This window comes from Aspergillus eucalypticola (genome assembly GCF_003184535.1).
Source record: "Aspergillus eucalypticola CBS 122712 chromosome Unknown BO83scaffold_1, whole genome shotgun sequence".
Lineage (NCBI taxonomy): Eukaryota > Fungi > Ascomycota > Eurotiomycetes > Eurotiales > Aspergillaceae > Aspergillus > Aspergillus eucalypticola.
In genome coordinates this window covers 1,014,767-1,041,271 of record NW_020290275.1, presented here as the reverse complement: position 1 = coordinate 1,041,271, position 26,505 = coordinate 1,014,767, and the positions used below count along the sequence as shown (strand labels likewise).

The window sequence follows — 26,505 nt, the reverse complement described above, 5'->3', positions numbered from 1 at the left end:
TATGTCATGATAGCACTGGGTGTATGGACGTTAGGATTCGTGAACCTGCGTAGGGGCGTTATCTTCGACAGTAGCGTCCATCCACATCTGCCATTAGGAACGCGTGCTGTTCAAACAACGTACCATTCACCACTCAGATGTTGTTGTTAAGGTTTGAAGACCAGCCACTAAATCTCCAAGACATCACTAAGTAACCCACTATAAGATACTAACCACAGAGGAAGTGAAGAATGAGAAGGCTTATTCTCGGAGACCAAAATTCCAGAATCAAATAAGATTACCCAATATTTCAAGTGTATACATGAAGGAAGAAAACCAGACAGACTAAGATAGAGATGCTTATGGCGCGCCGCTGCTGAGTGCAGAATAGGGGAAACAAAACCAGAGACCGACCAAAATGAAAGAGGGGAAGAGGGGAAGAAGGGGAAACGGGCAGAGACGTTAGGTGGCACAATGATATCGCAACGTCTAAACACCTGACAGACGGAAGTATCAACGTGCAGTTCATCTCGTCGAAAAGGGTTCAGCAGATGAGATCCCGCCCGACAAAGTGCAAAGTTGGTAAATGAAAGAAACGACCAAACGTATCCCGGATGCATATAGGAAAGAGATCAATGAAGATGAAAGTAAAGACGAATAGTAAAGATAATCAGCGGCTGCTGAATGTGCAAAAGATCTGAATTGCTCGTCCAGCGTGGCCGACAAGACGAAAAGGAAGGATGATTCTGCAGCTCCGGATGGTACCACAATGCGGACCGCGACAATAGCGTACCTATATTAATGCACAGATCTATTGACAGGCTCCGTTCTCGTCCTTTCAAAGATCGAGAAATCGTCAAAGAAAAATCAATCTTCCAAAAAAAGAGATAATAAGAATAAACAAAATAGAGGAACAAAGGGGGAATCGAACGTTCATGGAGACGATGGCGGCATTAGGGTGTGAGAGCAGACATCATCTGAGAGTGAGGCTCGTATGGTATAATGATCACAAAATCAAAAGGCGTTGACAAGCCACATGTTGCAGCAAGGCAAGTGGCCCGTCTCTGTTGCTGACCTCTCTTTTCCAACCGGGAGTGACTGTATGTGTTTTTGCTTTCCTTCCGTATCTCGACCTGTATGTATTTCTTTTAGATCCAACGCCTGTCCCATTACATAATTATACATTTTCCACAGCAGCCAGCGTCATCGCCAGGCTCGCTGACGTCCATTTTTCCTTCCGGGGCGCGTGAGCCGCCGCCCGCGCCAGACGGGTACGATGACATCTCTTTGTTGAACCGACGAATCTCGCGCACCAGGTCGTAGAAAGCGTTCTCAACGTTGATACGGGACTTGGCGGATGTCTCGATGAATTTGCAGCCGAACTGCCGTGCTAGAGCCTCACCCTCTGTAGAGATAGAATCGTCAGCCAAAACCTCCCGCGACAAAGCAGATGCTGGACCGGGAAACCCACCTTCTTCGGAAACAGCCCTCTCCTTTTCCAAATCGCACTTGTTGCCAACCACGATGATGGGGAAGTAGTCCTTATCCTTGACTCGCAGGATCTGTTGTTGGAAAGTCATAATTTCCTCGAATGATTGGCGCGACGTTATCGAGTATACGAGAAGGAAACCTTCGCCGGTTCGCATGTACTGTTCACGCATCGCCGAGTACTCTTCCTGTCCGGCAGTATCTAGGACGTCCAACAATGCCACCTCCTCGTCGATGACGCACTGCTTGCGGTAGGAATCTGTTCAAGCACGAATCGAAAGATAAGCCACACGGTCGGAAAGGTACAGCAGAGCTTCAGCGCCCACCTTCAATTGTCGGATCATATTCATCCACGAAGTGGCTCTGGATCAATTGGATGGTCAAGCATGACTTTCCGACACCACCACCACCGACGACGACGAGTTTGTATTCTCTTAAAAACTATATGCGACCGAGAGGTGAGCGAATCGTCATTTTTTCCGGGGGGCGAGGGAGTTCGGAGATCATGAAGAGAAAGTGGAAGTCGGGAAGGGAGGTGACAGGAGGCACATGGAAGCTAATGACGGAAAGTGGAAAGCGCAGCGACAAGGCTTACCTTTGAAGCCATTCTGGTAGGTTCTGGCTTGGTATTATGCTGTGAGGGAGGGAAGGGAAAGAGGGGGAGAGAAAGAGAAGCGGTTAATCGAAGCTATCCCAACAGGAGCTGTGACAGCGGGTCTCAGGAGCAGCAACACAAATTTCTTTTGCAGAAAGAGACAAGACGAACAAAGAGTCGGGGCCCAGGTCGTCGGGGGTTTCGCGCAAAGCAAAGGCGCCTAAAGGGCAGTCCACAGCAACGGCGGGTCTAATTGATTAGGCCAAGCTTAAAGCAGCAGACTGGGGGGGTAGTGGAAGCAGAAGTGCGTGTGGGAAGCAGGATCCAGGGGGGGGGGTCGTGGAACTTTGCAGGCAGGCGGGAATTGAAAGGCGAACCGGCAGGGTTTCTGCGTAGTCTGCAGTTCGTCTTGACCCAATTCGTTTTAAGCGACCAGGGAATATGGAAAAGTCAAAGGGAACTACTTAGAACACCTTCGAGAATCAGGGTGGATTCAAGGAGGAGTAGAAGAAGAAGAAGAAAGAATAGAAAAAGAAAGTAAAAAGAAAAAAAGGGAAAGAGAATGGGGTGGAGAGACTTGGGGGAGGGGAAAGGGGAGAGAGGGAGACACAGAGAGAGAGGATGATGATTAAGGAGAGTTAAACCAACTGAGGAACGGAGGTGGGGATAGGCAGAGCAGCCCAGAAAGGAGGAAGAGTCTAGATAGTCAACTACTGAATACTAACTAATTAGTAGTGGACAAACAGTCAAGTAGTAGTAAGTAGTATAATTGGAGAGGAATTTCTTCCAGAGAACACAAGCCAATGTCACAAATTGAAATATGTAAATAATAATTATTAACCGCGGGATAAGCGCCTTGATTGGTGTGGAATAACCCCTACCGACGCAGTGAAAAAGAGCGCACTTCCATGGAGAAATTGATATGATGCGGCTGCTGATTGGAAGGAAGGGGATTTCGAAGGTTCGCCAGAATTAATCTTACCATAATCACTAATGATATGATAATCCACCTAGTGCAGGAGTCGGTTCAGTACAAAGGTCCTAGTCTTATCTGACTAGTACTGCTGCTGCTGCTGCTACTGCTGGTCTTAAAAAAACAACAACTTGCCTCCGATTAGTCGGCAGGAACTATGAGTACTGAATTGAAAGGGGGGAAGAAGGGAAGGGGAGGGAGTGCAAGTGTGAGAGAGAGAAAGAGAAAGAGATGAGCAGTGGGTGTGGCATTAACCGGCAACGCGTGTGGATTCCCACCAATCCAGCCAACTGTTTAATTTCACTGGTCCCGGTTGGCCCACCCGCCGATAATTAACCTCAATCGTCCGATCGCAAGATATGAAATGAACCTGAACAGCCTGCAAGCAGTCAGTCAGAAGTAGATTCCCCAGACAGACAGACGGCCTAGTAATTAGCATAGTTCTGTCAATCCTAGTATTTAATTTTCTTCACTCAGTCTGATCATCCTTGATAGGCTAACTGCAATGGTATTGGAACAAAATTGAGTCAGTCAATCGGGGGGGAGGAGGAAGAGGGAAAATGGTTGCATAGTGAGGTAGCCTGAAAAAAGGGGCCGGGGATCGAATTCCCAGGGCACACCCAAGATTAATGATCCATTGGGTCTAGTCTCTCGCTGTCCCTCTCTCTCTCTCTCTCTCTCTCTTCCTCTCTTCTCTCTTTCTCTCTTACTGCCAATACCCGTAAGAATTTGGTGGTTAATGGTTAAATAATACGAAGAGAATAAATTAGTTCCCTAGTACTATCTAGTTATCTGGTTCAACTTACTTAATATAATATTATGGATTTCATTTCGTATTGATGATCTAACCCAGCAGATGTATTCCACCACAACCGCAACACTCAATAAATGGTGACTTTATTTATTAGCCTGGCACACAACAATAAAATTCCCGACTCTACTAGCAGTTATTATGCAACTTGATTCGACTACATGACTTGTGAGACCATTCCATTCATCATACTATCTGTCTCTCTCCCAGATTAATCTTCACCAAGATCCACCCACCTTTTTTAGCGCCGGTCGTTAATGCTTCTAAATCGTCCAGTTGTGTCTCCATCCCAACCTTTTCCCCCCCCTGAGGGTCCTTTTCCCCCCCTGGCTCACCTTACGCAACACAGTAAACGAACGAATAGCTTCCGGAGTCAAAGCCAATCATCATGAAGCCTACTGGGTGGATGCGCTCCTCTCTTGACTCTGCGTCCCGCTCCGGTTCCTTGAACAAGTGAACTCCTTCGGTCCCAGGGTGCAGTCTTACTTACGCAAGCACGGTAAGAAGATGCAACAAAACGAACACCCATTGCTAATAAGTTTCCCGTCCGGCTCAGTCAAAACTCGGAACGATCCATTGAACTAAAGGCCCTGGCCGTTACGATTTAATAGAAAAAAAACGGGGGCGGATTTCCCGAGAGGAAGTTCTACTGGAAAAGAAAAAAAGAGGGTAAATGTGTGAGTGGGAGACAAGAGAGAGAGAGAAAAGACAGCATTCATCCGAGAGGTTCTTGTCCTTTCCCGGCAACCGTTTTCCTTCTAGAAGGGTAGAAATCCATTCTCAGCCTTAACAGATGTTACCTGACAGCTCCGATTTGACACACCGAATTACATCATGATTCGAAATATTGAGTCTGGGTTTGGCTTCGTTTTGGCTTCGACAGCGTCATGGAATTGTGTCCCTGAGAGGGGGGGAAGCGAACCTGAGTCCAATGGAGGGAGTCGTGCTCGACTAGTCCAGAAGAAGCCTAAAATAGCCCCAGAGGCCGAGTTCAGGATGTTCTCCACGCCTCCACTTTGCCAAAGGTGATATATTGGTCTGTGAGACCGTCCGATCCCATAGCCCAAGTTGCTGCTCAATCAACCACTGGCGAATGAGGCGGCGACATCGATACCAACTCCTTGCTCCTCCTTCGGTGATGAGCGGAGTAAATCCCGGATGATACCCTCGAGTGTCAAAAGATGACGTCCCGCAAATTTTAACCCCGGAAGTTCTGAACACATTTTTTGGCATCCTTGCATCCCAGCTGCAGCTGGGGAGATTTTGCCCTTGCTCCCCGTAATACCACTACTTCCTGCAGTGTCGTGCGTTGATCCTTTCCCACCACATGCGCTTCTCATTGAGTCTCTCTCCAGGGTCGTCTTATCTTCTGTTTCTGCTACTACTACTACCCTGAAGCGAAACTAAACCCACCCGTGTTTCCGAGCCATGGCACCCAAGCCACCGACTCAAGTCACATTGCCTGATTCTGCGCACAACTGCTGATCACGGAAATTTCTTCCATTCTACCGACTCGTCACATTGACAGAGCCATGGGTTTGGTTTGGGGGCTACCCAAGTCTGGGTAAACCGACCGCTTCAGCGAACAAAGATACGGCGGCGTCCCTGCGCCATACCTGCGGGGTCGTCCGGGCATGCGACCGAGATCGGTACCTGTCACCTAACCTGACTATCGTACCAGTCATACTCCAGACCTCAATCCATGTGCCTGAATGCCCAAATCATGATCAAACATTCTCCTGCAGCAACTACCAGACCAGCCCAGCAGAGCACTAATTTAGCTGCGAAGATACCCTAACCGAAGTACATCCCCACCGCCCTCCGATGTGCGGTCTGCGTGTGCGTGCTTGCTTTTATCTTCGAGCAACAAGACCGAAACTTCAATGACTGGATCGCTAGCCCCAGGCGACAGCCATCAAACCACGTCCATGACGTGGCCAGACAAGAAACGGGGCATGCAGCATCAAGCCCATCCATCACATTGAGACTTGCAGTAGGCAGAGTACCTAGGCCACACCTAGTACAGCTACCTGAGTGGGGTCACTTCAGTCAACCTTCTCTCTCCCCTCTGTGACACATCCAACGCCTCCAACCATGTCGTCAAAACGTCAACAATAACTTTGTTCCATAACTGGCGCATGTCAGAATGATCTGCGGGGTACCAAGACCCAGATAGGCGTCGCTTAATCCATCACAATTGACTTTTGGCTGACACAAAAACCCTGAGCCACAAAAGGGGTCATAGCTGAATACTGCCCCCTTTTCGGATCTCGGATAACTACCTAACTACCTTTGTCTATATTGACACTGCCACTACAAGTAAGTAACGGAGTACAATAGGAATTGGCACATTCCAAATCAGCAGCCATTAATCGTAAGAAAAAGACCAAACCAATTATCAGGATTGAATTTCAAATCATATGTTCTTACATAGCATAATTCATTCATTTCCCTTTCGGCCCCCAATGATAATATGCAGGGGTGTATGTAGATAGTCTACTTAAAGCTTTGGGGGGGGGCCAAACCAGCCGGCCGGGGGGGTGTCCGTTCTATCTCCTGAAGAAACTTCAGTGGAGAAGGAGAGGGAAGGGACCATGATATTTCCAAACTAGCAATTGGCTGCATATTGTACAGTGAAATTATCTTGATACTTTAAAAAGCTTTTCGTGTCAAGCCCCTCTTAAGCGATGCGCGGTTAAGAAGTCCTCCCCCGATAACTATTCTAGTATACTAATATAGATATGCCTCATTAATAGAGAAGCCAAGCGAAGCTTACTTATCACTTCCTCTACAAGAGGGTACAGTCAGTGCACAGCTAACCCCGATATGTTCATGTTCATTGTATTGATTGAAATATGTCGCTACGTACATTCCCGACTAGCTAGCTGCCTTATCTTTTGCTTTTTGGTTTTCTTTTTTCAGAATAGACCAGGTCCTCTGGCAGTTCTCTTCTCTTCTCTCCTTGAAATAAAAACGGAAACATGTTATGGAGATTTTTTTTTCTTTTGATTAAAGAAGAAGAATGTAAAAGAAACAAAGAAATTCGTTCTGAGAAGTCGTCATCATATCGTATCGTCCATGGGTACTTAATATTGACCCCGCAGTAAGATGGAAGAGTAATCCAGGGATAATAAAGTGACCATTATCAAGAGATCAGACCGGTACTAAACCCCAAAGGTAAGATCAAAGTCAGCATGGAAATCCCGAATGCAACAAGAAAAGAACCGGTTCTTCTTCAGCCGGCTCCCAAGTCAGAGTCGTAGTGAAGGTATCGTAAAAGACAACGTCCCCTTGTTCCCAGGTATGCCAATAACAAACCCTGCGGTCGTAGAGAAGAGGATTCAGAACATTGCATAGTCTATTTGAGTCAGCGTCTGAAATGTCTTCCATGGCGTAGGTGGCTTCCGAGGTGATGTTGCTTTGAGAGAGGAGTGGATGGTAACGGAAGCAGGGCCGGCCATGCGAGAAGTGTGGTGTGATCAAGGGCAGACTGTTAGTCTTAGTGTTGGTGTTGGTGGTTGAGCCTGATGCCTTCCAGGAGAACTGCTGGAGCATTTCGACGGTGTAGCTGGCTGGAAGGTGGGAGAAGAACAGAGATGAAGCGGAGAAGAGACTGCGTCGGGTTTTCTCTGAGATGGGGACAGTGGCGGTGATCATTTGATATCTGAGTTGGGAGGGAGTTTTATGTGAGTGGGAAGTAATGAGTTTTAGGGGAGAGGGAGCGAGGGAGGGCTTACTTGGATGGAGATGAAATTGGGGACTGCTTCGTGTTGTCGGCGTCTTTATCCTTCGTTATTTCAGCTGCCCCATCGAAGGGCACCCAACCTACCCGGATAAGCTCTTCTAGCTCCTGTGGATCACTGTCTTCGGCTTCTTCTTCTATATTGAAGTCGGATGCCGAAAGATGAGAAGCGTCCATACTCTCGGCTTTCTGCGCGATCAGCTCGTGGTCATGACTGTCTGTGAATCCGCGAAGGAGGATAGGCGAGTTCTCGTTTGCTAGAGCCTGGACTTTCTCCTTGTCGATTGCGCCAATTGAGGTTGGATTGACAGGAGTAACCATCATACCGCAGGGATAGATGGGGTCGACTGTCACCGGCGATGACCAGTTATACAGCTCAGATTTAAACCGGTAGCACCATGGATGTCCGTTCTTGAGAACCACCTCCAGTCTTGGGTCCGCGTCGAAAATCTCTCGCCATCCATACATAAAGCCGCCGTCAACAGTATAGCAAAGTGCTGAATGCCATGGTGTGACTGGCGTTGGAGTTCTCGGGAGAACATTTATGGAGATCTTGGTTAATCCATTTGAAGGGTGGATGGAAAGACGAATGTAACCTGGGAAGTTCCTTGATATAGCTTCTGCGAAGGCCTACAGTGAAACCACATGTGTTAGTGGCAGTCAATACTGTGCATGCTTGGTTAGCGCTAGAGCTCGGGGTGAATTATTCCACTCACCGCGCCCCGTTCTATCATGGATTTAGCGACATCTCCCAAATGTTTCTTATGCGATTTGCGAGACTTGGTACCATCATCTACATGAAGGTGTTCCAAGTCCTTGGTCAAAAACTTGATGTATCCTCGGTACGTGGTGCAGATGTTTTCATCGGACTTGATCTTGACAGCGGCGTCAAATCCCTCCGGTGTGTACCTTCTAATCAGCTCCTGGCGAAACTCTGGAGCCAATTTCTCGTACGTCTCGCCATCAAGGTTGACGTTTTCATGAATATGAACAAGGTCGCGCAGTCTGGCGAAATCGATATGGTTGTATTTGTTTTCGGCTGCCATATCCCTCAGTGCATGGCTATACTCCCAGACGTCTCTGTCAGACACGCCGAGGATATCTATCGACAGTCAGTTTCTATCTGAGCATACAAGATCAAGAGTATGATCTTCTCGACTTACCGTTGTACACGAGGCCATCAGACACGATGGTGAGTTTAGCGCCATAGTCATAGACGTCACCAATAGCAGCGCAGAGTCCATTAAGGTGCGCGAGAGAAATCTCTTCGCCTTTATCAGGAAGGCTTCCCAAGACCTTATTCTCCCGGTTCGGAGATTTGAAGGGGAAAGCCGGCAAGATCATTTGGATCGGCTGTTTGGCGCGTATCTGATTACACATCTTGGATAGAAACATAATGTTTCCATCGCTGGTGTGGTCCCTTGCCGTGGCTGGCACCACGCTACGATACCGACCGATGACTTCCATGACTTTGAAGGCCTTGAGCAGTGGATCATCATCGTACTTGCATTCTGAGGCTTGTGGGTCGATGCTGGACGCCATGGGGGGCTTGTCCAACTCCATATGGAAGATGCCTTGGTCCTTGTTGAAAGGGTCTGCCTCCATATGGAGGGTATCTGATTTCATATGGACAGGGTCTGACCCCATGGGGATGACATCCACGTCCACAGGAGGCACCTCTGACTCCGTATGGAAGGTATCTGATTTCATAAGGAACATATTCGTCCCCAAAGAGACAACGCCTGCTCCAAGCTTGGGTGTGTCATCCATATTGGCGCAGTTTAGATCCAAGTATGGGCAGGTGTGTTGAGTGCATCTCAGAAGATTGAGACGTGAAGGAGTACACGTCCAGATAACACGGTGTGAGACTGCACTTCACTGGCGACATGACGACTAAGCGATGTAAACTCATGTTCAACTATGGCTTGAGCTCGGCGTGAACCGTTCAGGGCTCAGGGGCCGTGATGTCAATCACCAGAATCAACATTGCTCGGTGCCGGATGCAGTAATGCATGTACCCGCCGGAACCAGACGATGATTAGCCCCTTCGTGTACCCTCACCATCCACTATCAGTTTCAGGGTGACAAGGTGGGGGTGCAATGCTTTGCTGGCATTATTTGCAGAATGCTTATAACTCGCTCAGCCACATCGAAACGAGATGTCTTAAGGGTGGTGCGAACAAGAGAGAGAATGGGTTGAATACTATTTAGTAGTTCTACACAAGAAAGTTCAATATATACAATGAGCCGGCAGGGATAATGCAGATCGATTGTCCCCTCGGGTCGCGAAAATGTCACCGTTGCATCGGCACCAAACTCCAAAGGCTCGTTCAACGGCACATTGGGAGTGCGGTTATATATACTGGGTCGTAGATCCACTTGGCGACATGGCAAATTTCTAGCTACGAACATTTCGCGAACCAAAACTGCTGGACGTCCATGTTATAAGCAGAGGTATTGGAAAGATATATTCCATCAACGTATAACCGATACCGGATATAGTTGGCAATGGCGGACTCGGTAGTATCACGTCGCTCCCTTCACATAGCGGAGTCAATGCAATACAGCTACTTAGATCCAGATATGTACTCTAATCATGTAATATCATCTGACCAAATTATCTAGATCTACCCAAACCGAGCCAATTCTAAAGTCGCTGCACAACGGGTGCTTCTACAAGCCCACAATTCAGATATGGGTATACACTAAGCCTTGCGGTGCATGGAAGTCGGCGATGCCTATGAGAAGATGTCATCAGCTATGCTGTTGATGTTTGTATGCGAGTTTGACTTACTTGGTGGCTAGGGAAGATCAACGTATCCGCAATCACAACATTCTCGCGCCGACCGGCGGCAAATACAACCACCTCAGCAATGTCATCGGGTGTAAGTGGTTCGCAGCCGCTGTATTATCCATAGTTGTCAGTATTTGTTCATGTGCCTTTAGTCCGCTGAGAGTAATATAAAAGGGGTCCTCACGCATAAACTGCATCTGCCTTGGCCTTGTCACCGTAGAATCGTACAACGGAGAATTCCTATCGAAGATTATACATTAGAAAGGGCCATGCGATTGACATAGGTGAAGTCTTACCGTCTCAACTTGACCAGGATCAATCTCAATAATACGAATTCTTGTGGCAATGAGTTCCTTCCTCAGAGCATCGGTGAAGGATCTAATAGCCGCCTTCGTGGCGCAGTAGATGCTACCACCAGGGTATGCCTCACGGCCAGCGATACTGCCAATGTTGATGATATCTCCTCGACCACCATCAGCCCTCTTCTTGAATATGGGAAGGATAGCCTGAGTCATGTTGATCAGTCCGGTAACGTTGGTCGCGAACATGATGTTGATGTCTTCAGCTTCAATTTCTGGGGCCTTGGCAACACCCTTAACGAGGCCTCTGTATTCTTCTTAGTATGGCCTTGGGATTGACAATGGAACAAAGTTGTGACTCACGCATTGTTGACCAAGACATCAATCTCCTTGAACTCCTCGGGCAGAGAAGGCACGAATTTCTTGATATCTTCCGGGTTGCTCACATCCAGCTGCACAGGCAGCACCTTCACACCCTCACCAACTTCCTCCTTGATCTCCTTGGCCAGCTCCTGCAGAGACTCGATCCGTCTAGCAGTCACGATGATCTTCAGGTCCTTGGGAGAAGTGCGAGCGAATTCCTTGGCAGTGCTTCGTCCAATACCGGAAGAAGCACCAGTCACGAGGATGGTCTTGCCTTCAAGACGCTTTGCCATTGCTGTCGCCATTGTGCGTTTGATGAATGCTGGCCTGATCGCAGCACGAAACGGAAGTGGGGTGGATGCGGAGAATGTCCCGGATGAAGGGGAGAGCTGTCGCAGGGATCTGATAGTGCTGTGACACGCTTGTAAAAGCCGCATAAAGAGCCTGTCAGCTGGCGTTGGTGACGGTTAAGTTAAGGAAGAAAAGGTTTCCAATCGGACGAGAGGACAGGGGCTATTGGTGGTTTCTTATGAATCACAGGCCGAAGGTCGGGATGGCGTGCGGGGATCCGGCGAGGCCATTTCGTGCTCGGCGGGCGGGGGGCCTGGCCTCGGCTGATGGTTATGCCGGTCGGACTGGCTTCCGATGGCTGCTTTACATTCTTCCAGCTTCTGCTTCTCCCCCTACTTTACGTCTGCTGGGATGGATGGCTCATTGGCGATAGGCTCACCTCTTTATTCGACACAGAGCGCTACCAGCTTCTCAAAGTACACTTTTGAGTCATTTATCAACATGAGTACCTTGACTCGACCTTCAAAATTTGTCAATATATGTCTCTTGAAAAGTTGACTCACCCGTTGAGTGAACTCGCTCGTTTCCTGATTGCCGGAAACACCACGGGATAACAAGTCATACAGAGACAATTTTCAAGGCCATTAGCAGAGGATGTCATGTTCATGCTTAACCAGAGCTTTCCTCATCCAAGCATACCATCTTGTATGCTTGGCTAGGCCCGACGAAAGCATTGATCGTCCGCACTCATGCAAAGATTCAAACTGACACTGCTGATAGACCACCGCACATGATCTTCACAGAACAATCTATATAAATATCGCATATATTTTTCCTTCTGTTATTGGCGCCAGTGTGGGAATGTCCGTGAATGGCAGATACCCTCATACGACACGGACGTATCGTTTCAGTTGGCGATAGCTTAACAGCGGGAAATCTTCGAAGAAAGGGAAATTAAAAACATTTTTCCACAGCGTTCCTGATCATGAATCTGGCAATTCATGTCACGATGATGGGGAAAGCAGTTCATTCGCGATCTTGACCTCTTAGCGACCTTGACCTTTTAGCGATCTGATGACCACGAGATAGTCTTATGGCCTGCGCAATGAGCGGCCACGAAACCAAAATCCCCGAAGAGCGGGCTTTGCTTTTCAGAACGCAGAATACGCCAAGGCTTCCATGCATTTCTAGGTAAATAAATGTGCATGACTATGCAGAACTAGCCTATTGGGCTGGATCAAGATTTATGCTACCTATCTGCGAAAATTAACTACAAAGACAAAAATCGGACATAATTACCTGTTGAGTCTGTTGGACACGGGGTTATTGCATTAACTTCAATAAAGACGACACCAGAAGGCACAAAACCACGGGTCCGTGAGGAAAGCTACCTATTCGCCTTTATAATTGCGACATGAGAGGATCAGTGCGAGGTGACAGCTATAAAAAGCCACTGGGCATATGATAAAGAAGATCTTCCTTCGGATACTTTGATGTGCGAGTTTCCGGTATTGGTCTGGTGCTGGCGATCGTTTGTTACCGAACGTGCTAGCGAAGAGCTCAAGAGTTCAGGCCGCGTTCGTCTACAGTCCATCCAGTGCATCCACTATGATGAAAGACAAGCCTAGTTTGAACGAACCACGGACTTCAGGGATCTGCAAACTCCAAGCGAAGAGATCGTCATCCCGGTTTTCAACCTTAAGATCATGTGCTCGGGCACGGTAGGCACGCTCTCTGGTTGTTGCGCGCGTATGAGGTGCCGGACACTTTAGATGATCTAGCATTGACACCTCGATATTTGTGGATTTCACATCAGTAGGATTGAACTAACACGGTATCTACTAAGCCACGTTTAGCACGAAGAATAGGAACAACAATGTTATGAGGTAACAAAATTTGCGAGCATAAAGAAGGAAATCAATCATGGGTACCAAGCCAGGAAGTCTAAAGCCCGAAAACCCAAGTCAACTGTGGAGTGTATTCCTTTTTCAGCGAATGGCCGGCGCTCCGAAGGGGCGTTGATTGCGAGATTCGGAACTCATGGTGGTTAACAGGTTAACACCAGGTAATCAGGTCCGACGTGGTAAGTAGTCTTTGGGACCCTCAGCCCTATTGGAGGAATCGTAGTTTGTAAACAGAATTGTCTATACGAAATTAAGGTTGGGGTTGAAGAATCAAGGAATTCTGGTAGACTTTGAGCCCGGAAGCGATTCCGATGCTCGTGCAATGTTTGACAAAAGTCCTGAGGCCATGGCTTGGACAGTCCGTCATCTGAAGGAGGTAACTATTGAAATGGTTGTACGTAGTATCTTCTTGTCGAAGTTCTGGCAATTGCTTTGGGATGGAGTTGGGGGCAGTGGATCGTCAGGGATAGTGGCTGGTCACTCGCTCTTTGACCGCTTCGGTGCCTTCTTTCCCTTTTCCCTCTCCGGCCGACGATCATCGCTAGCTTTTGACACTCCTCCAGAGCCCCAGAGTCAAGGCATCTGTACCAATGAGAGAGACCTCATGCTCCAGGAAAGTTCGACGGGCTATTTCCGGGGGCCAAAATGACATTATTGACATTTGACACAGGTCTATCTATTCCACTGTTGACACCTCCCTCGTCCGTCGATCTTCGCACCTTGACTATACCCTTCACTCCAAAAGCATTGGATTTGCACGTCATTTGCATCCTCCCCCGTTGCACGTACCCCATGGTATCTATCGTGCAACTAAGAATTGCCCCTTTTATGACACCTGGAGCTTCGCATGGGACGGTGCCTTGAGAGGACCATGGTGGGGACTTTTCCACCCATTAGTTGGCACCAATGAACGAAACGCCACCAAGCATAGGCTCAAAGACAAATACTCAGCTATCGAGACCAAGCTTCAGAGCCAGAAGGCATTTAGTCATCGGGTTGCATGGCAAGAAATTCAAATAGAACGTCGGGCAGCTTCCCCGACCTTCCGTAAAAGGTTTCTGCTGCGTTTCTGTTTACTATTCAATGGTGGCGCTCTACCAACTGGCTGGTAGTGGACATCCTTTGCCGCTTAGAGCTTACCCGGCGCAGCAATAGCGCCGCGCTATCCAGCCTCGTCCTCCCCATTCCCTTTGGACCTGCATGGGGGACCCATCGTCTATTGATGATCCTAGCCATATTCTCGCAGCTGCATCGCTGAATTGGGATGAGAATTTGCAACAGCCGTAAGACAATCGAACCCCGAGTCTTCCTTCGGGTTCCATTCCCCCGGAATAATGTATGTCATTTGGATTACCAAGCCACGAGGAGCAACAATGGAAAGCACGCCCCTGTTCTATGCAGACTCGATGCGAGGGTTGTACAGCATTCTCCACATGCAAGCTCGGAGTCCACAGCTTTGATGCAGCCAAGCCTGGCAACGGCTGCAGGCTTGCGACCTGGACTCGTATGGTCCCTGGAGGCACGAGTCATGCGAAACAAACAATATCCCCCGCCATAATACACGCTATTTTGTGGAATAGTAGTTAATATCGTCTGCCTTTGTCCCGGGCATCCGCGGTTTCAGTGTTTCTTTCATCATTTATGAATAGGTGGCACAGCACTTAGTGTCCAGGCAAATTATGCAATTTCAAATCCTTACCGGGTCAAACTTCGGCCATGGTGTGCTCTCTGGATTGATGTGATCGACGGTTACAGGTGAGGAAAACGGAAATAGAAGACTATGACTACTAGTAGTTGTCGCTTGCCGCCCAAGGTTGCGAGGAGACAGGGACCTGCGTGGACAATAGCACGAAGCGCGGACACGCTGCCTATCGAGCACTCGAGCGTACATCAAAGACTTCCCCAAATATGCCGATCAATCACTGAGCAGATAGCGATCTATCGTTTTAGGAATTTTCCGACCAGTGATGAATGATAAGTAAGAAACCATGGTTGATGTTGTCCACGTTTGACCGGAACGGGTGAACGCAGAGGATAAATGTAAGAAGCTGGCGAACGCTAAGAGAATATCTGCTCCACAGCGAAGCTGATTGTGCGAACTGTTGTTGACCTCTTTTACGACAACCCACAATCTTAATATGCAAGTTTAGCTTTTATCGAGGCGCGAAACCTTGTTGGGGAGGAGCCATCCGGGGTCTTCCGCTAATCGGGGTCTGGTGAAGTGGTGATGGCCATCTTTTGCCCTGCTATGCATGCTCCTCATGTCCTTGTTGCCTTGGACGTACCCTGAATTGCCAGTGTTAGCCAGAACCCAGGCTCCCAGAAAGGACTTAGTTCATGCAAGGCATTGGACTAGAGATCTCGTGTTTCTCCTCGCTGGGTGACCCACCGCCACGCTGAAGGGCAGATCATTTCTTATCTTGAACTATTCGCAGGGATAGAATGACATGGACGAGCGAATAAATGCTCGAAATCGTGCCATACACGTTTTAGTCTACCTAGTGCCAGAAGACTTCTATGCCCCTTTAGGATTGTGTGCCTCCACCGACACTATCCACACCAGCACGGTCGTGGCCGAGTCTCATCAATTTGAAACCCGTGGAAGAACATTCTTCAACATCATCTAAGCCGGATCAAGAACGCCACCCAGCTTTCTCCATGTGGCTATTGATCCTGGTCTTATTTTGTAGCACCCCGGGGACTTTGCTTGCGGTCCCTTCAGGGGCACAAGATGAGCTGGGGATACACGAGCCAGAAGGTTGAAACGGGCATTTTGTGTTTTGAACTTCCCTCCTCTACTTGGTGGAGCCAATCTAGCCGAATCAACGGTACCGTACGAGGGATATTGCCGAGTCCGTACCAGCCAAGTCGAAAAACGCACTATACTCCAGGAGGGAAGTTCTCAAGACACCATTGTGGCGTCCCATGGATCGACCATCGGAGAGAGACTCCAGTGACAGGGCGTTGGGTGCCATTCTGGGTCGCGCTCTCCAGGCCGCCGTCTTGATTGACTAATGTCTCCCCTACAAGCGCATCCACTCTGCCGTCTGCCCACGACACCAGTGGAGACCGACAGCTTAGTGCCATAGATCATTACTGCAATTTGGAAGGAGTCCGGGTCATGTAGCCACACTGTGCCGGGCAACACCGAGCTGAAATTGTCTACTACGTACGCTATGAATCTCCTTCCAGGGCTCCCCAGCAGTCTAGCGGCCTTCGCACGCTATTAACTACTATCAAACTTTGAGCTATTGCGGGGGGTATTCGGGCTTAATTCGCTGAACTGTTAAAAGCAGGACCCCCGATACTTTTCTTTTCCCTCTTTTACCCCGGTGTAGGATCTTGAAAAGCAACCCTACTTCAAGAGTTGGCGTTAGCCCACACATTCCCTTCTCGAAACCTTGTCGGTGCATATTCGACCCATGTGGTAAAACACGTTCCGGCCTCTAGGTTTAAGAACCTGGAGACTGTACATCTACGCAGATCGATCTATTGACCGCAAACCAATGCAATAACAACAACCTACGCTTCATCGTTTACATCACAAATCACACGCTCTTTTGTGCAACACTTATCTGCTCAACTGGCCCACTCCTTTGCCATGCTGGACGAAATGATGGGAAGCATGCTGCTTCCCCGGACTACGGATGATGGTACAGCTCGCGGACAGCGAGCCCTGGTAGTGACAGCCGTGCTTACCGCATTCTCAATCGTCATCGTCGCTATGCGAATGTATGCGCGAATCGGGATAATGAAATTGACTGGTCGTGAAGATTATACGATTCTCATTTCTTTGGTACGTATCCTGGATAGGGGATTTGGATGCTTGCTGGTAAAGTGGCTTATATTGATATTGTTGCATGTAGGTGTTAGCATGCACTTATCTTGGTCTTGTTGCTGCTGGTAAGTTGTGGCCATCCGTCAGCCACCGGAAATATCTCTCTTACATGCTGCAGAGGTACATTTTGGACTCGGGAAACATGACGACGATTTGTCCGACGTTGTTGTGAAAGAACAACTAAAGGTAACACTTCCCAATACGACTCAGTCTCTAAACCTATACTGATCCTCTCTGTCATGAAGCGACTCTGGGCTGCTATCCCCTTCTATAACGCCAGCTTGATCTTTACCAAATTTTCCATTCTTTTCCAGTATCTTCGGATCTTCCCCGACCGTCGCTTCCGGCTTGCCTGCTGGATCGTGTTTGGTATTGTGGCTACTTACGGAACATGGGCAGTAGTCAGTGGTTTCTTGAACTGTGTCCCAGTGGCCAAATTCTGGGACCGCAACATCTCCGGCTACTGCCTTAGTTTCGAGGCAGTCTGGTTCTTCAACGCATCGATGAACATCGCTACGGACACGACGCTGTTGATCCTGCCGATGCCTCTTCTGTCGCAATTACAACTTCCGCGCATGCAGAAATTGGCCCTGATGGGCGTCTTTGCAGTCGGTGGACTGTAAGTCATGGCGATCGCCAATCTGTCCAATGCATGCTAATCACCATGCTCCAGGGTCGTGATCACAAGTATCCTCCGTCTATCCAGTCTACGAAGCGTAGCTCAGAGCACCGACACATCTTGTATGTACTCTTCCGCCGCGTCCCTTATTCTGGGATTCAAACTGACAAACGAATCAGACAGCAACGTCGGCGCTGCCTATTGGACCGCTGCAGAATGCAACGTCGCCATCATCTGCGCATGCCTACCATTCCTTCGTCCGCTCGTCAGCCGCCTCTTCCCTCGCTTCCTCTCGACCAACAGCTACAATCGCTACACCCGCAACCCCACCATGTCAGCCAGTCGCATGACCGCCACTCGGATGACCGCGCGCTCGCACCGGCAAAAGGTCGAGCTTTACTCCCAAGACCGTGACTACGGCATGTACACTATCGACGTCAAGTCCGGTGAAGCGAGCCACGATGGCGCGCTAGACGGAATCGCAGTCACCACGACGACAATGATTCAGGAGACATCGAGAAACAACGACGAGTCGACCAGTCAGCGTCGGCTAGTTGTGGATGTTTAATGATCATTTCTGTCTCTGACCTTTCGCAATCTCGCACACACTCATTACTTCCCATATATTCACGAACTTACTTTCTTCTGATACCACGATGCATGATATATGACGCTGCATCTTCAACATTACCCCTTCTTTTCCATATACTCTTTGATCCTGATATCCCACACCTGCACTTTGTTTCACGCATGCATACCTACTTACCTACCGATCCACCTTCGTGTACATTCTTCTCATTCTCCGGATGTCTAATCATCGACGACTTTACGACCATGCTACAAGTTAAACCCCCTCTTTCTGTTTCTCAGTTCTTTGTACATTTACTTCCTCCTCCTTTCGCTCATCTAACGAGCTCCTAGTATAATCTCTCTGTACAACAGACACTAATAGATAGTAGACGGAGAAAACCGGTAACTAGCAAGATCGATAAATATCAGACCAAGAAAAAAAAGAAAAAACCAAACACCACTAGAACAGACCAACCTAGCGTCCCGGATAAATAGAAACCCGCCCTCCCTACGGAGTATTTATCTACCTACCCACCGAAATCTAAGATTAATAATTCTCACACGGTCAGAATTTCCCCCCCGCCCCCTTCCTCCCTCCCCCTAATCTTGATCTTATCAATCGCATCACATCATACCATATCTCAATTAGTACGTAGTGACATTCGCCAGATCTAGAACAACACCCCCTCTCACCCTCTCCTGTACCCCTCCTTCACAGCACAGTAGATAGATAGATAGATAGATAGATATATACTATTGTTATACACAAGTAGAACGATACTACAGTAGGGGAAGGTCATTATCGGACTAATTTCACTCACTTAGGTAGCTACTCACTATCTACCGCCAGTCCACACAATCAATCCCAATCAATTGAGATAGAACGCCTTTAGCATACATACTAGGTCCCATTTCCAACACTTTGCTAGCTACAATTCTCTAATTCTCTCAAGAATAAGGACCTCCTACCTCAGCACACACACACACACACACATACATACCCAAGCTTTACTAACATGCAGCCTATATCCATGAATCAGAACTCTGTGATGATCATAATAAGCGATGATCCTCTGAAATTAGCCGAGGCAGGGTAATACACAAAACAACGTAAAGATTGCAGTAGTAGTAGTAGTAGTAGTAGTAGTAGTAGTAGTAGTAGTAGTAGTAGTAGTAGTGAACTAACCAGCCGTATGTATGCTTGATACACTCAATTTATCTCCAGACCGGAAAACCCGGACGTAGAAAACTACTAATTACTACCGGTAGAGATGGGGCAGAAAAAAGAAAAATTCACACAAAACAGGTTTAAGGTAGATAGTGAGTATAATTTACCTATAGAAACTAGTAGTTATCTACTATCTATGGAAAATCCAACCAACGAATGACGCACAACTCAATCAACTTATATCAATTAACGAAATGTCCTACCATATTACTTCCAAACAGCAGCTTCCTTTTCCGTACGTGTGAAAATTTACAGTTAGCAAATGTGACAAAACAGCGATCGACTTGTTTATGTTTTGGTTTTCGTAACGAAAGAAACAGAAAGAAAAAAAAAAGCCGACGATCAAATCAAATCAAATCAAATCCCTTGCAGTGAGGGGTAAAATGTTTTAGACTGAACTAGAGGACTTGCGATGATATAATAACAATTACATGAGAATAATACTCTTAGTTGTAGGAGAGATTTTTGAGTACTGGAAAGGCCGAGGTCGGGCCGATCCGATCTAGTGAAAAGGAAATCTGGCAGTTAAGCTTATCAATCAGTCAATCTATGGTTGAGAGATAAAAAACTGATTTAATCAAATTGATGGGGTTTCAAGATAATCAATCGGTCGCTACAGGCTCGATCAGTCAAAGATCTTAATTAACTAGTTTACTTTAGATCAATAACAGCCATCATATGATCTTGATAAGTCCCATATTACCGAAATCTATTCAGTTATTCCATGACCTTACGAACACAGTCATCTCACACCCGGTTATCCCGTGATTAATAGCCTTGTCCACACGTCCGTCCGCCGGTACAGATTTAAACAAGGTGAAGGGGAGAGTGAGAGAAGAAGAGAAAATAAAAGTGTAACAAAACAAGCCTCCGTAGTGTCTTTCTTTTGTAATCGCTTATCCCGCCAGCGCTTCAAACAAATTAATCCCAAGTAGAATTAATGGAAAATGTAGAGAACTTTTTTTCCCTAATAGTGCACAAGTCCCGTGAAACTCATCGTGTTGCAAATGGTATCTCGTCAGAAAAAGTCTGCGCCAAATATGTGATTGGTGAAAGAGTAAAGGTAGAGAGCAATAACAGCATACACAGTCCTTGGACAATTGGATCCATGATCATTGTTGTCCTAGTTCCGCTAGCTCTCGCTCCTTTGCTCGCAGCATCTCTCTCATCTCTTCCGCTTCTCGTTGCAACTTTAAGCGACGCTCTTCCCTGATGTTGTCGAACTCCGACACACCGGGCAGCAACTGTGAGGGAGGGGGCGCAAGAGGAGAAGCTTGGTGAGATGGATGGTGCTGACGGCTGAGGGCAGCGAGTGAGGGGTCTAGGCGCGATTCGTCATGGCTGTTGGGGTTGAGGAGAGAAGAGATAGAACTGAGGCGGGCCGGAGGGGAAGGATTGACAGAAGACATGATCGGAGGAAGTTGGTTGGACCCGTTTTCCAAAGTCGTCGGGATAGACAACGCTTCTGCTGATGACGCGGTTTCTGCAAGGGTGCGTTTCTTCGGATTACCCGAGGGATTTGGCGAAAGAGACCGTCGACCAAACTGAGACACCGGAGAGTGGCTTGGGGCGTTGATGCGATCCGGCTCTAACAATCTTGGTGGCGGGGGATGGTGCGGTAAGGAGACGGGGCTGGAACTAAATCCGGTAAAATCGACAGGCGGGGGTGCAAAGCCAAATTGCTTGGGCGCGGCCGGTGAAATCCTGTCTCCGGACATCGGTCCATAGTGATCCACCGGCTCAGAGCTGTAGTAGCGGTAGTGATCGTCGTGGACGCGAGCCAACGTCGCTGGGGAGGCCTCTGGCGACGCAGAAGAGCCATTCGACGACTGCGTGGCAGCAGTCGGGGAGTGTTCCCGCAGCGCCGGCACAACGCGTTTTCGCCGCTTGATTATGGTCTTCTTCATTGTGGTGGGGCGATAGCACCCGTGGAGCTTGTAGTATAGACCTAATAGGGATGTTAGCCGCTTCAGGGCTCGTTTTGATTCCCGAGATAAGGCAAGAGAACATACCGCACGCATTGCAGATCGGATGACCATTCTCGTCTCGTCGCCAGAGCGGGGTCACAGTAGTTCCACAATTCTGACACGATACCAACATGTTTCCCTCGGCCGACGCACCACTTTTTCCGGGTACGTCCGGTTCCTGTGGTGGCAGAGGCTTTTCGCTATCTGGATTGGCGGGTCGACCCCAAGCATGCACCGGCACAGTCCCTCGGGCAGAGGACTTGTACACGCGGTTGTTGTAAGCTGGGCACCCGTCACACCCCTCAGCACCCCCTGTGCCGTTACAGTTGCCCCCACCTGGGCAAGATCCTTTGGAGCCATGACAGCCTCCTTCGCTATGGGTGTGTGCCTCATGCTGGGGTGCTATCGATGGTGGCTGTTGCTGTGCCGGTTGGGGTTGGACAGGTTCCGTGCTGCTCTGTATACGATTCCGCTTTGTGGGCCGGGCAACATTCCGTGCCTTCAAATACAGACCACAGGCATTGCAAATCATCGCTCCGGTCGGTGATCGTCGCCATAGCGGAGTGCTTTTCGTTCCACAGTTACTAAGTGTTACCAAGGAAGTCAGTACCGCCCAGGTAACAAACCAAGAGAGCCCAGGAAAACTCACCTGCAGGAATGTCCTAGAAAGGAAGTGTCCTTCTGAGACTTGGGTGATGTCCTTTCTGCGAGTGGGTTCGAAGCGGATTCGGTCGACGGCAGTGTAGGCCGTTCAGCATCGTAGGTGGGTGTATGTTTTCTCTCGTAGGCATCGTAGGCATCGTAGCCTCGAGCCACATCATCGTCACGGGAACGGTCCACAAGATGTTCTCGACCAGCCTGAGCAGATGAGATCAGCTGCTGAGCAGCGTCCAAGTCTTCCGCCGATGGATGCCGCGCAACCATATCCCGATTTCGAGGGAGCGATCGCACCGTCTCCATCTGGGGAATTGATGCCAGCATTGCCAACAAAAAAACGCCCACAGAAGATATTCGCTATCCTTCTCTATCTCACAGCGACAAGGTCCCCAGATCAAGGCAACCTGTGAGAGTAGAGCGAGTCACTCAAGATGAGAGCGTAGTCGAAATAAGGAGAAGGCTTTGTCGTGAAGGAACGTCGCACCACAGTCGGGGGGGCAAAGTAATGTATCGTATCACAAAGTCAAAAGTCGGTCAAGATGACAGTGCAGGGGGAAGGGAGAAAAAAGAAAAGAAAAGTCTAGCGACAGCCTGACTGAGAGGCAGGTAACTGCAGCTAGTGAAACTTCCAGAGCCAACCAGGCGGAGCCGGAGAGACGATAGAACACTGATCCCTGACGGTGACCTAAGCGTACTAGGCAGAGATAGGGGGTTCTCGGAAAAGTTGAGCGATCGTAAAGTTAAAAGGCAAAGATCAAGTAAGCAGCAGTCAAACTGTATTGATGGGACAACAGATCTGCCACGAAACGCTCGTATGTTGGCCAATCCAGGACGGGATGGTGTGAGTGGCGATCCTGTCGTAACGGATAGTGTGCCCCGGAGTACTGGGTGCGGATGAACAGGTGAGGAAAGGGTTTAAAAAAAGAAACGAGAGATCAAAAAAAAAAAAAAAAAAGGAAAAGGGCCGATCTCAAATAGATTGAGGGTGGGAGGCAAAGGGGAAAAGAACGGGAACAGAGGAGGCTCGAATGACAGAGACAGAGAGAGAGGGAGAGAGAAAGAGAACGGTCTGGAGAAACGGGATGATAGATCGATCGTTGTTTGGTGGGAGGGGAGGACAGCGGCGACAGGACAAGAAAGATCGGCGGTAACAGGACGATCAAAGAAGACGGATGGAATGTCGGATCAGATATGAAGGAGGGGTGTTGAGAGAGTAGTAGTAGAAGACGATGATGAAAGGGGGATGGAAGAAAAAGAAAGGGAGAGGATTAGGGGGGGCTGAGTGGATGGTGGAGGGAGTGGTGGTGAATGAGCAGGAAGGCGAGAGAGCCGAGGAAGAGATTGATAATAGAGGCAGGAAGTGGGTAAGTATGGAAATGGATGGTGGTGGTGGTGGTGGTGATGATGATGATGATGATGATGAAGGTGAGGGTGACCAGATAACCACGGGCCAGACCTTTTTCGGACGGTTCTGTCATGAGACGGGCAAATAGAAAGTACCAGATTACTTACCAACAACACGCCTCTCGGTCTGTTTTTTTTTCACTCAACTATTTTTAATGCGCTCTCGGTTTTATCTTTTTTTTGGGATGTCTCTGCCTTTTCTTTTTGGGGTTTTTTGAATTCGATTTTTTCTTTTTTTCGCTCCCTTCGCTTCTTCGCGTGTTCTGTCGGTCTGTCAACTTTTCCCAGCAGTATGGTCTTTTTGCTTATCAGGCAGCCCTCTCTGTTATCGATCTCCCAGGGGGATCTACGACCGGGGGCTATTCCTTTTCCTTCTTCTCGTCAGGGTTTTGCTTTTTCCTACTCTGCAATCTGTAGGTTCAAACCGATAGTTTGACACAATAAAAGTCTGAAACTCTTTAAACTTCGTTCATCTTCTATTTTTCCTTCCGCTAAGGAAGGGTGTGGTCAGAATTTTTGCGCGTGAGAGCTCGGTCGCGCAGTTCCCTCACCCTTTTTTTTTGCCCTCTTTGCTGGCCAATTCCCATCCCATTTGCCTACGGCCTCCCCAGATCGAATCTCTCGGGCTCCACCGCTTCCTATTGTGGTTTAGTAAACTGGGTCTAAGGGGCACTGCGCCTTCCCGAATCGTCCGTAGCGTGTCCGTTCACGAATAAGCGTTATTCATCAACCTATCATTGGCGAACCAAATTCTGGCGCTTCAGTCAGCGGCATTCTAGGCAACCACATTGGCTGCTTCGGAGATTCTATCACGATATCCCGAACTTCTATGCTCCGCTCCGATGGTCACACTATGCAATCTTTCGTTCGGTAGTCGGCCATAACGAAAGCACCGCCCTAGTGGTGCTAGCTGTTGGACTAGGTAACCAGACTGCATAAGATGGGCCCGAAGAGTCCCACTGGTCCCTATTTGGGACAATGTGGAAGCCCGTAAGGCTACTGCCTAAGCACACCGGAACAGGTTGTTATCTCTCCGACGGGCGGGCTGACGAAAGAGCCCGGTTTGATCTATCTCGCTCATGTGATTGGATTCTTACCCACCCAAGAACTGACAGCAACAACATCAACAACAAAGTACCTCAATTTATTTTCCCCTTCCGGATTGCTGATTCGCCCTGGTGTATGTAAACCATCATCTTCTAGACTTTTCATAACCTTCCGACACTGGCTGCACAAGGCGCAAGGCGCAAGGCGCAGCTGCGTCTGACTTTTGACACGCCTCCTCTTTTTTTTGTCTCATCCCCTTGTCTGTTCCCACACTTCTAAGCATGCACACCGGATGGATCTGATAGGTAACATACACAATAATAGGGATGGTTGGATGATTGGATACTGAAGATGAGAAGAGAGGCAAAAGAGGGGGGGCCGAAAGTATCCATCCCAAACGCCGACCTCCTTATCGAAACGTTCGCTTATTTTGTCTCTCAACTTTCGGAAATAATCTATTTCTGACCGTTCTACGGAGAAGTAAGCCACTCTATAAATCCATCTCCATTCCTCCGGAGCACTCCGTAGTACTGTTAGTTACAATTAATCAATCAATCAATCAACCAAGCCCAGCCGACTCATCCGACCTATCTAACCATGTATCAACTGTAAACCAAGTAATCAATCAATCAAATCAAATCAAATCAACCAACAGAATCAACTTAATCAAAGCGCCACTAAGTACGTAGGTAGTAGCCCACCACCACCCCCTTAGTCGATCGTGGCGTGATGTATGACCCCGATAACCTGACCACACCCCCCTCTCCTCTCTCTCGCCCCCAGCTCGGCACAAAAATGGATACGATATGATATGATATGATATGATGTGAGATGGATATGATATGATCCCAGCAGACTACTACGCTACTACCTAGTACCTACCTAGTTACCTACCAGGCTGGCTTACTTACTTACTTACCTGCCTGTACCGGTAAAGTTCCTAACCGATAACGCTAAAATCGGCAACCTGCGTCGATTTAGCTTTCGACACACCCTTTTCCTTTTCTTTTGCCCATCACCCACACCACCCCCTCATCAACGCGGATTTTAATTTGCCGCCCTACACCGACTCGGGGGTTCCAACGCGCGGAAGTTCCGCAACTGCGGGATAACTTGTTGGTACGTACTTGGGAGGGTATCTAATCAATACTGCATAAGTGTCTGTGTCTGTGTGTATGTGATGGTCGTCATCACATACACTACATACATACATACCTACATACCTACATACATAGTCTACACAACGAATGTGGAAATTCATCGTCGAGTTAGTTTTGCCCTGCGTACGTAATTTAAAATGAAAAAAAAAACCCCCGGATATGGTCGGAAATGAATATTACTCGTCTGGTTCATCGGTCGCCTGAGCGTGTCGCCTACTAGGATGTACACGAATATCACTTTGTCGGTTGTTGCTTTCGAGTTGAAAAGAAGGAAAGAGCGAGCGAGCAAATAATTCGGGCACCCCCCTTCTCGCAAGGTGAGGCTGATTCTGGATCGATCCGTTGATTGATAAGTCGATATCGATTTCTTGGCGGGGCTTGGCAAGGGGCTTGGCGGTTATAGCTGTGGACGGAATTCTTGAACGAGGCGCACGCGCGCGCGGATTTTGACTAGGCAGTCGGAGGGGCTCGGGAGTCGGGCTCGGGAGTAACGGTTTTACGCTACGATTAGGTTGATCTTGCGCGTTGAAATAGTGGAGGATGGGGGAAAGGGGCAATGACAGCTGCAGTGATAGGCTCGCTCTGTGTGAGGTTCTAGTGTCTAGTGTCTGGTCTAGACTAGTTGGTATTGGGTGAGGCATACGACAGGTGGGCTTTTCGTTCCTCGATCGTTGATATGCATTGATAAGTCGACGAGAAAATTTTTTGATCTGATCCAACAGAATATTCCACAAGAGGATGGGGGAAGCGTGTCCTCAACAACCGTGAAAAGAAAA

General features: G+C 48.3%; 6 protein-coding genes across 6 annotated transcripts; 1 reads left to right on the top strand and 5 right to left on the bottom strand.

Annotated features, from left to right (window-relative positions):
• Positions 1–45: 45 nt before the first annotated feature.
• On the bottom strand, positions 46–874 carry BO83DRAFT_8428 (uncharacterized protein). Its single transcript, XM_025537648.1, has one exon. It carries the CDS (start codon positions 597–599, stop codon positions 168–170), a length of 432 nt encoding a protein of 143 aa, XP_025393358.1. The 5' UTR covers positions 600–874; the 3' UTR covers positions 46–167.
• On the bottom strand, positions 874–2,461 carry BO83DRAFT_8478 (Ras family protein). The gene is made up of 4 exons (XM_025537654.1): positions 2,063–2,461; positions 1,794–1,908; positions 1,451–1,726; positions 874–1,384 (listed from the first exon to the last, which is right to left on the bottom strand). The coding sequence occupies exons 1-4, from the start codon at positions 2,072–2,074 to the stop codon at positions 1,149–1,151; spliced, it is 639 nt and encodes a 212-aa protein (XP_025393357.1). The 5' UTR covers positions 2,075–2,461; the 3' UTR covers positions 874–1,148.
• A 4,433-nt stretch (positions 2,462–6,894) lies between these two features.
• BO83DRAFT_328707 (isocyanide synthase family protein) lies at positions 6,895–8,968 on the bottom strand (the record flags this gene model as incomplete). Its single annotated transcript, XM_025528171.1, has 5 exons — positions 6,895–7,510; positions 7,584–7,671; positions 7,768–8,218; positions 8,305–8,690; positions 8,752–8,968. 5 exons carry the CDS (start codon positions 8,966–8,968, stop codon positions 7,036–7,038), a joined length of 1,617 nt encoding a protein of 538 aa, XP_025393356.1. The 3' UTR covers positions 6,895–7,035.
• A 1,378-nt stretch (positions 8,969–10,346) lies between these two features.
• BO83DRAFT_302475 (oxidoreductase, short chain dehydrogenase/reductase family) lies at positions 10,347–11,481 on the bottom strand (the record flags this gene model as incomplete). The annotated part of the gene is made up of 4 exons (XM_025527154.1): positions 10,347–10,491; positions 10,567–10,622; positions 10,679–10,988; positions 11,045–11,481. The coding sequence occupies 4 exons, from the start codon at positions 11,479–11,481 to the stop codon at positions 10,347–10,349; spliced, it is 948 nt and encodes a 315-aa protein (XP_025393355.1).
• A 5,359-nt stretch (positions 11,482–16,840) lies between these two features.
• BO83DRAFT_328699 (PTH11-like integral membrane protein) lies at positions 16,841–18,636 on the top strand (the record flags this gene model as incomplete). The annotated part of the gene is made up of 6 exons (XM_025528170.1): positions 16,841–17,035; positions 17,106–17,142; positions 17,196–17,263; positions 17,323–17,696; positions 17,751–17,818; positions 17,876–18,636. The coding sequence occupies 6 exons, from the start codon at positions 16,841–16,843 to the stop codon at positions 18,262–18,264; spliced, it is 1,131 nt and encodes a 376-aa protein (XP_025393354.1). The 3' UTR covers positions 18,265–18,636.
• Positions 18,637–20,606: 1,970 nt separating this feature from the next.
• On the bottom strand, positions 20,607–22,442 carry sreA (siderophore transcription factor SreA; the record flags this gene model as incomplete). The annotated part of the gene is made up of 3 exons (XM_025527134.1): positions 20,607–21,442; positions 21,507–22,045; positions 22,111–22,442. The coding sequence occupies 3 exons, from the start codon at positions 22,440–22,442 to the stop codon at positions 20,607–20,609; spliced, it is 1,707 nt and encodes a 568-aa protein (XP_025393353.1).
• Between the last annotated feature and the right edge of the window lie 4,063 nt (positions 22,443–26,505).